The 10,636-nt window shown below is 41.3% G+C and overlaps 1 protein-coding gene across 2 annotated transcripts in view; it reads right to left on the bottom strand.

Moving 5' to 3' along the window:
* The window catches only part of LOC106869683 (G-protein coupled receptor 22), a 39,254-nt gene extending 29,662 nt beyond the window's left edge, over positions 1-9,592 (bottom strand). The window contains exon 1 of one of the 2 annotated variants that reach the window (XM_014915511.2): positions 9,178-9,592. In XM_014915511.2, the coding sequence (XP_014770997.1) occupies positions 9,178-9,188 (11 nt within the window). In that variant the 5' untranslated portion in view covers positions 9,189-9,592. Of the gene's footprint in view, positions 1-1,021; positions 5,279-9,177 lie in introns of those variants that run through there. The other variant, XM_014915512.2, reaches the window with a different exon arrangement.
* Positions 9,593-10,636: the final 1,044 nt, after the last annotated feature.

The following is a 10,636-nucleotide window of genomic DNA, read 5'->3' on the forward strand; positions in this document are numbered from 1 at the left end:
CAATAATAATAATAATAATAATAATAATAAACTTTCAAAATACAAAGACTTGGAAATCGAGGTAACTCGAATGTGGAATCTAAAAACAGAAACAATTCCTATCATAATAGGTATAATAAAAAAAATATTCAGACAAATACAAAACAAAAACACCATGACTTACAAATATATATAGCATACAGAAAATTGCACTACTGGGCACTGCACACATCCTACGCAAAACACTTTCAATACAGTAACCATAAAAGCATCACAGCAAACCACAGCACATAACCAAGGCACACAGAGCTGCGCTCGGTAGTGAAGTGAAAGCACGTTATAAAAATAAAACTACTGAACAATAATAATAATAATAATGATAATAATAATAATAATAATAACAATAATAATAATATCTGATCAAATGTATAGTCTCAGGAGAAATAATACAAAACTGAAGCAGAGTGGTTAAAGACATTCAAAGAGGAGAATATCAGCAGGTGGATTTGAGAATAACTGAGGAGATTATTAGAGATCAGTGCAAGAAAAGGGAATACGGTTGGAAACTTCCGACCGATATCTTGTTTGCCACTGATGTGGAAACTGATGACGGGCATCATATCAAGCAACATCTATAAGTACCTAGGTGAGAACGATCTGCTACCAGTGGAACAAAAAGGTTGTAGACGTAAGAGCAGAGAAACGGAGCATCAATTACTAATCGATAAGACTATCCTGGCTGATTGCAAGAAGAGGCACAAAAGTTTGGCGATGGCATGGGTGTGGGACCATGTCATATGCATACAGGAAAGCATATGACATGGTCCCTCACTCGTGGATTATTGAATGCCGTGAACTGCTTAAGGCATGAACGTTATGAACATGAAGCATGAACGTTTGGAACAAACTTATGAAAACGCTTTGGACAAGCAAAGTGTTAAGGAGTAGTTCAGAGGATAATTATTAATTGTGCATACCACCTTTTTTCTTTAAAAAAAAAACTACTTTTAATTCACACAATAAACAATAACAAGGTACTTACCCTGAATCGGTTCGTGCTGTAGTTGTGGATCTTCACAATAAACACAATACTACTTCAGTAAAAATGACAATACTGTAAAGCCGAATCAACAATATTCATCATACAGAAATAAGTGAAGACTCTCTCCTACTATGTTTTTATAGGCACACGCACACGTTTGTGCGTGTATGTGTGTGTATGTGTGTGTATGTGCGTGTCTGTGTCTGTGTGTCTGTGTGTCTGTGTCTTTGTGTACATACATCTATGCACATGTACATGCATACACATGCGATTCACCAATGAAACTTCTTTCGATTATCTATAACATCCGTGAAATGTAAATGTTACATTCCTGTGAAGAGCATCCTGTTATGCTAATGAGCAGTGAAGACTGTATGAAAATACAACAACTTAACAACTTAAAGATGACCATCTAATGGGCTACACTCTACGAGGTTACTAATTTGCTAGAAATTAAAACTAAATTGGAATCATGCTAAGCAGCGTTTTGTCCAACTTTACGCTTTTAGCTCAAATTCCGCCGAAATCGACTTTGCAGTTCACCCTGCCGGGTCGATAAAATATGTACCAGTTGAGCACTAAGGTCGATGTAATCGTCTTACCCTCTCTCCTGATCTTGTTGGCCTTTTGCCAACATTTGAAACGAATGTTAAACAATGAATTCTATACTGAACAATGTAGACTACGATGTACAAACATCGGAATGGTTACGGCTGGAAACTCATATTCACGTGTCTATTCAATCACATTCGTGTTGATACACGACAATACAAAAAAAAATCAAAGAGGAAGAAATAAAACTGAACAACTACAACGATTTGAACTGAGAAATACGAAGATTGTGGTCAATGAGGAGAGAAGATGTGATATCAATAGTTATACAACTCGGTATAGACCACAGCAAGAAGGTTGAAGAATTTGTTTAACAAGATCGTTGCGAACAATAACACGAGTCTATGAAGTAATATCAGGAGACACACAAGACTTGATAGACTGTGCTCTAGTAACCAAAGGAGGTAATTCTATCATGTAATTTCGTAAATGATGTATGTAATCAGCCGGATCGGAAATTTTATCAGGAGTCTCAGGTGCGGTTTTCTCAGGAAAAGTGGGGATCCGTAGAGAAGTAATGCTTCCAACCATCTGTCTGAATGAGAGTGAGCACATGAAGCAGATTTTAGCTGACGACGAAATCTTTCTATCATTGCATTAGCTATGAGATGGTGAACCCTCATTCGATGTGAACCCTCATTCGATGTGAACCCTCATTCAGACATATGGTTGGGAGTATTATCGGTTGTTCTCTTAGGTTAAGGAATAGCGAGGCTTTTCTTCAGCGGAACTTCTCTACGCATCCCCACATTGCTTACCTAGCAAATGATCGCACCTGCAACCCCTGAACAAATTTCCAATCAGGTCGAGATCACCAATTTTTAGCAAGACTGCATTTTTTTAGTAATAAAGGTATGTAATGTTGTCGTAAGAATTGCAGGTTAAGTCCTGATATATTATGTCCTCTCTTAATTGACATTCAAATAGATATTACATAACAACTGCAATAATTTTCTCATTCTCCTTGTGTACTCCCTACTGGCAATTTGCTTCATTTTTTCATGCCTTATTTTGTCTGTTTCTAGTATTCCCAAGTACTTATACCACTGTTCTTTCTCAATCGCTCTCATTGTTTGCCCATTTGGCATTTCAGTTCTCTGGTGGTCAGGAAGATGTGAAAGGTGCGCTGAAAGAGATAATGTTCACATTCAGCATATCTCGAGTGCAAAACAGTTTGCGAGCATTTCAGTGCTCTTCAAGTCTGAAGCTCTGGTCACCAAACACTATGGTTTCCCGTGGGAGCGAAAAATATGTGCTCCACCCATCGCATTTAGGAAGCAGGACGGTGCAAATAAAGATATCAGGAATTTCACCGTAGGTAAATTTACGGTTGATTTTAGTGTGAATCGTTTTGGAAGGGGGTAATAATCCCCTGGAGGTGAATCAGACCGGTCATGAAAATTGGTCTGAGACCAGTGTGGAGGTACTACACCCCGTTAAACTAGACACGGTCCATAAGCTACCTGACCTCAGTTGCCTTCCAGGAGGGTAAGAGCTACATGTTACGGTTGAGGGTAGAAAGCCATGGTGCTACTTGTATGGGATAACAGGCTACTTGAGAGCTTTCTGTTCTCAAGAGAACACAGGGAACAATAGAACCCCACTACTGTCCAGAAGCCTCAACAAATAAACCAGCAACGATCAACAAGAAAAGTGGTACCATCCTCGGCAACTACAGCGTCAACAATAGGAACAGCAAAATAAGCAAATGCTGGAAGATCACCAGCATCAACACCAGCAACACCAGCAACACCGGCAGCACTAGCAACACCAACAACATCAGCAGCATATGCACCACCACCACCACCACCTTCAGCAGTAAAAGAATAATAATAACGGACGCTCACAATACCCAGGGAATCTCCCGCTCCCTCCTTCTCCCCGTCTCTTCCAAACTCAAATACGATCGTAGACTCGTACCCCGACACCACAGACACAAATTCATCTGCAACACGCAGCGAAAATAGGAACACACCAAAATGCAAAAGCAAAAACAATAAATAAATAGATAAACAAATAATAAAGCGTAATAAAACATCAATCCCCACACAAGGACACACACACACACACACACACACACACACACACTTCAAAAACAAAAGAACAACCACAACAGTCACAAACACACCTACAGCATTACCAACCTCTCCAGCATCGCACTCGTCAACACATCTACTGCTATCACAACCAGCTCCACCAACACTACCACAACTTCAATAATCCACGAAAAGAAAACACCCCTAACAGCAACAACTAGCTACACGATCACAAAACTTCGTGCTAGTGAGGAGAGCCAACTAAGAATTGATGGTCGTCGAAAGCACGAAAGAAAGACATCGAGAGAGAGAGAGAGAGAGAGAGAGAGGGGGTGGGGTGACTGCGGCATCAACACCGTTCAAGTGCCAGAAAAAACTATGATGGTGAGAATGTCTCTAGAAACATAAAAACATCAAGGAGAGCTTCTCTCACGATTTGGAGACCCCTAAAGTGAAATCCACGTGTAGTCTTTTAAGGGAGTTCTCAAAAGAACTTCAACAAGTTAGGGAAGTAGAACTACTAGACCTCCAGCGGCATCCGGTGGGTAAGTAGAGGTTTTTGTTTCTTCTCTAAACTCTGTGTAGTCATCATGGTGGCTTTCGGAGCCTGGAAACAAGGTCACCTGCTCAACGACCTCAGGTCACTAGCTATAGATATGACGTCCGTCAGCAAAACCAGAATTTCCGACACATGATCTAAACCCCATTTTAATGATTTTAATATCTACGCACCTCTTACTAGGCATGGAATGGGAGGTGGTGTGGCAGTGTTGTTTAAGAAAGGCCTGGATCTCGGGATACGGACGATCTACACAGATTCGGAAGGTAAGTTGGTGGTCCTATATTGAGCAACAGTGAGGGTGGTGCTTTTAGACTAGTTGCTGTTTACGCACCGACTGGGGCGGGACAGCAAGATCTCTTCAGACGTTTAGAGGTTTTCTTTGGGACGTCTCGCTCTTTAGTTCTAATAGGTGATTGGAAAGTCATCGTGGATGCACGCCTGGATAGGGAGGAGAGAGGGGTGTAAAAGCCTCACAAACTTGCTCAGTCGCTTCCAATTGGTTGACAGGTACCGACTGGATTTTTCGAATGCGCTAATGTGGATTTGGGCAAACAGCATCAGGTCTTCCGCATCGTATCTAGATAGAGTTTTTATAGATAGAGGCAGCATAAGTTGCTCACAATTCAAAGTCGTCGTTTACACAGACCACAAATTTGTGATCTCTACCGTCGACCTATATAGGATCCATAAGCAAGGCCCCGGATACTGGAAGCTGAATACGTTTTTGCCTGTGCGTCAAGCATTCAGAAACCGGGTTAGCACATTAGTGCATCGGGAGTTGTTGGGTGCAGTCATCAACAACCGATGGTGGATATCCCTGAAAAGGGCTATGGGTGTGGAGGTGGTAGAGTTTAGTAAAGAAATAGGGTTAAAGGAATCTAGGATAGAGGGAGAGATAGTTAGGAAGCTAGAAAAGGCTCTTAATTCTTCTATGCCAAGCACGAAGTTTCGATCGAGTGGCAGAGGTGTAACGTGACAACGAATCTACAATTCGGTCTTTGGGTGATCGGGACAGGCACACGCTAAACGAATTCAAGCAGATATGTGTAAAATTTCGGCGGTACTTTGCCGAACTGTACGGAGCGTACGGTGAATCGGAGATGGGGGTGGATTTTACCTCTTGCCTCGGCGTTATGCCTTGCCCTTTGGCCAGGGATGTGGTGTTCTGCGAAATGCCGATAACAACCGAAGACATACAGGACACGATGACGAGCTGCACAAAGAGAAGTCTACAAGGCTAGATGGTGTGCCTCTCCAGTTGTATCTTCATATACCAGGCTTGTTCAGTAATCTCTTGGTGGAACTCTAATGCAACTAGTAGCAGAATGGAAGAACACCCAGTACTGTGAGTCCTAGCGTGGTGCTGCTAGTGAGAAAGGATCCGAATAAGGGGGACCAACTTGAAAATTTTAGTTCCAATAACTCGATTAAACGCAGATTATAAGATTTTAGCAAAGTTGCTAGTCAAGAGGTTGGCATTTATCTTCGAAAGGCTGGCGAATATCTTCGAAAGGAGGTGCACAGACATGCACTATCCCGACCAGATCTATGCACGATAGCTTCCAACTCACGTGCTATCAAAAGGTTTTTGATAGGGCCTACCATTAATATTTGGAGGTAGACCTGTTTTCAAAGGATGGATCGCTGCAATGTACAGTGACAGCTGTTTGGTGGTCAAATTAATGACCACCTGTCGGAATTTTTTAGCATTGTATGTTCGATTTGTCAAGGATCCACACTCTCACCCCTTTTATACGCACTGTCTCTTGAGCCATTACTACGGAAGTCGGATGTTTCGATAGACTAAGATATTAAAGTTTTGTGTCGGTTTATGCAGACGACGTTAACGTAATGATATCTCGGACATCGATGTGATCGGCACTAAACTAAGAGAGTACGAAACGGTGACAGGATCAAAGATTAACCAGAAGACGATGGGCTTGCAGCTCGACACCTGGAAAGGCAGATCCATATAGTTCGAAAGCGTCGTAGAGTGTAGGATGGAAGGACTGATTAGATCGCATGAGGCATGGTTTGGGCCGGACTTCTGGGTGGACAAGAACTGTGGGGAGGTGATGAGCAGGGTGGCCAGTCTCACTCAGACATTAGCAGTGAGGAAGTTGTCCATGAAAGGTTGGACATAGGTGCCGAACGCATAAATCGCTTCCGTCATTTACTATTGTCTGAGGAGCGTTCCATGGCCTACTTCGTGGCCGATCAATCTGGAGTGCTTGCTCTTCTATTTTCTGTGGAAGGGACGTGTATCGCTCGTCAGACGCTCCATCTGCTGTCAGCAGCCACTGAGTGGAGTACTAGGCATGCTGTGGCTAATGATGTGCAGATATGCACTGAGGCTGCAGCATCTCCAGCGTTTCCTTAACAGTGACCAAGTGTTCTCGCTGTTTGCCAGACTTGATTGTCCGCAGCTCGTCTCATTGATAGAGCTACAGACCTGCATGAAGTGCAGATCGAGAAAGGGTACTTAACACCTGGTGTGTCGGCAAGCTTTCACAGTTCTCTGCCAGTTGGGCAATGAAGTCGGTATTGGAGTCCTATAGAGTTTAAAGGCAAGCAAGTGGTACGATGTCCTCGGGGTAACTTTTGGTGTTGGGAGAGATCAATTAGCTGGTCTTTTCCAGAGGATTTTCGGTCCTGGAAATCCTTGGCTTGGTAGTGCTACCGCGAATTTTGCCGTTTCGAGAGAAACTCTACAGGTACAGAAGTGCTGTCTGGAGGACTTGTCCAAGATAAGCAGAATTTGACGGAACTTTTCTGCATGCACTCGACTAGTGTCTGGACATTGTTGACTTGTGATGCTTTGACTAATAGCTGTTATCGCACGTAGGACGGATCCGGTTATTGACTGAGTCCACCGCCTTCTTTTAACCGGCAACAAAAGGCAGTTTTCCTCAGCTTGGTAGCTATAGCGGAAGAGATAGTGTGTGGTAAACGAGATTGAAAGGGCTGAAGAGAGATACTTTCCTCTTCGGTCAAGTCTTTCCTGACTTTTTCAAGTTCCACTTGAAAAGAAAGTAAAGGTGGCGTGGGAAAGTACTGCTACTAGTTGCGCACTACTACACCACCACCCGCTCCCGATAGACCACAAGATGAGGATACCTCATAGTCCTCGAAAATGAATGCTAGAGCGTGTTTTCCGGAGATCCTTGCTTCACTAATGGCAGCCACGTCCAAATCAAGTGACCTGAGATCATTGAGCAAGTGAACTTGCTTCCAAGCTAATCCCAGACCACTCACGTTCACACACCCCATTCTCAGCACAGCCATGCTAGTCGGAGAAAGAAAATGAGGTTATTCACCTTGATTCTCGAGAAGACCGGAAGTTCCGGGCTTCTCTACTGGTGGAAAGTTTTTAAAAGGCCTTTCCAACAGTCTTTTATCAATAGATTTTTTTAATCCCCCACACTTCCAGGGAATTTTTTTTATCATAGTTCTATAAACGTCTGAGGATGTTTTAATTAAGTCTGTCCTTGGGTGTTTTGAGGAGGAAATTCTCAAATTCTTTTCGCTCTGTCTCTATACTATTTTGATTTTGATTAACAAAATCCATTAATTCACTGTTACACTTGTTCACAACAGTGAAAGTGATGGATACAATTCCTCCACAGTTTGATGAATATTTTTTAAGTTCTGTAATCGGTTGTTTCTCTGTTTTTTTTAATTTCATGCTATTGATGATGTTGCTGTTTTCGAACTTGTTGATCTTGTTCTTGCTATTTTTACTGGATTGATTGTGAACTGTGTTGCAGTTGTGGTTTCAGAATAAGTTTTCGTTGATTTCTTGAAGTTGGGCTATGTACTATCCTCCTCTTTCGCACCCTAATCTTGGCATGACGTTTGCCGCGATTGCTGGGAATTAAAAAAAAGTTGTCGTTCCTCAAAGAGCTACCCTTTTTCCATCTCTTTTCACAATTTTTCTTGTTAATTGGAATTCTTCTTCGTTTATGTGGTAACTTTCCATATCTCTCGCCTCTGACACCAAAGACGCAGTGGCGATATTTGCGTTTCTATTTTATTTATTTATGTGTTTCAGCCAAGTGGCTGCGGTCATGCTGGTGCACCTTCTTTTGCATTGTTGTTGCTGTTATTAGTGTTGTTGTTGTTGTTGTTGTTGCTGTCACTGCATCTTTTGTTGTTGTTGTTGCTGTCATCTGCATTTTTTGTTGCTGCTGTTGTTCTCATTGTCGACACCGAAAGTTTTGACGTCATTAAGTTTAGTCCATTCTAAATTGATATTCTCAATTTTCCCCGACAAGAAGCGCGTTTCTTTGTCGAACATTATGATGGCTTCTTTATCAGCCATCTTTAAAAAAATTATAGAAAATTGCAAAGCTGCTTTTGTTAAAATTCAAAAATTTTGTTAAACTTCAAACATTATTTATGCCCCCCCCCCCTGCAAAACAGGGGTGTTTCTACACAGAAATACTATCTGCGCAATCCAGACAATCTCAGAAACGGTAACAACAGAAATGAAAAGACCTTAGAAGGCCGAAAAGCTTACAAACACTTTCTCAACTTACGGGGCACCAAATTTCCGTGGCTTCACAGTATGGCGGCCATAATAATGGTAATAATATATGACCAAAATAAACATGTCCAATTTATTACGTGATAAACAGGACATATTTTCTTGCGTCCATGCATCATACATAATACACATTCCCAATTTTTTCAACCATTAGATTATCTCGGGACTAATGAAAGGAAAGCTTTATATTACTCAGGACGTATGAAACAACGACTAGCTAAAAAAAACAAGCATGGACATTTACGACATACTTGTGTAAACGCTTTGGACAAGCAAAGTGTTAAGGAGTAGTTCAGGAAGTATCTATTAATGGTGCCTATCGCCTTTCTTTGTCACACACACTAAAACAAAAAAAAAAACAGCCTTGAATACACACAATAAACAAAAACAAGATACTTACCCTAAAAGCATAGGCTCGTGTGGTAGTTGTGGAGTTCCACAATAAACATAATACTACTTCAATAATAATGACAACAATATAAAGCTAAAGCAAAGATATTCGTCATACAAGGATAAATTTAAAATCTCTCTCTCCTTCTCTCTCTGCCTGTATATTTATATATGTGTGTGTGTGTGTATGTGTGTGTGTGTGTGTGTGTGTGTGTGTGTGTGTGTGTGTGTGTGTGTGTGTGTGTGTGTGTGTGTGTGTGTCACTTGAGTTTCAAATCCCTTCAGTCAACAGCTGGTCTTAAAAGTCATATGAGGGCGCATCAACGGAATGCTTGTGCTGTGTGATGTGTGTTTGGATGGGAAGGTTATCAGCTGTCAAAATGAAACAATCATTTGTGTGTGTTTGTGTGAGTGTGTGTGAGTGTGTGTACATTCATCTATGGACAAACACATATACATCTGCAACCCTCCAATTATATATTTTTTTTTGGGGGGGGGGGGGATAATCTACACTTACATTCCTGAAGTTTGTGCAGAACATCCGGTTATGTATTGAGAGGTACATTACTAACAGAAAAGACAATAACGATGTGATGCTATCCAACTTAACAACTTAAAGATAACAATCTAGTGTGAAACCCTCTACGCGATTACTAAATTGCTAGAAATTGCAGCCAAATCACCATCAAAATACGCAGCTGGTAGAATTGTTAGTGAGCCGGGGAAAATGCATAGCGGTATTTCGTCCATCTTTATGCTCTGAGTTGAAACCCCGTCGCAGTAGACTTTGTCTTTTATCTTTTCGGGATAGATGAAATAAGTACCAGTTATGCACTGAGGTCAATGTCATCGACTTACCCGCTCACCCAAATTTGCTGGCCTTGAGTTAAAATTTGAAACGAATATTAAATTATGAATTCTACATTGAGCAATGTAAACTGTAATGTACAAAAATCGGAATTGTCACGACTGGAAACTCTATTCACGCGTCTACTCAATCACGTTCGATCTAGTAGACAACAATATAACATATAGAAAAGGCTCCATGCCCCCAAATAAAATTCACCTAGCTATCTGAGAAAAGTTGACAATACAGCGAGACTTTAACATGTAGAAGACTTTAACGAGACTTTAACATGTAGAAGGACCATCATGTAACAAAGAAATAGCCTGACGTAATTTTCCATCATAGATATAGCAATACTATTGTTACAATAGTATTGTTACAATCAACATAGGATGCCAATATTGCTTTCTGGTGAAGGTACTCGCCGCGCAATCATGTCGCTTTAGGTTCAGTCCATCTTCGAGGCACTTAGTCAAATGTCTTCTGCTGTAACTCCGGACCGATCGACGACTTGTCAATGAATTGGGGAGACAGAAACCGTGTAGAAGCACGTCATGTTTGTGTGTGTGTGTGTGTGTGTGCGCGTGCGTATATATATATATATATATATATATATATATAT

This window comes from Octopus bimaculoides, chromosome 11 (assembly GCF_001194135.2).
Source record: "Octopus bimaculoides isolate UCB-OBI-ISO-001 chromosome 11, ASM119413v2, whole genome shotgun sequence".
Lineage (NCBI taxonomy): Eukaryota > Metazoa > Mollusca > Cephalopoda > Octopoda > Octopodidae > Octopus > Octopus bimaculoides.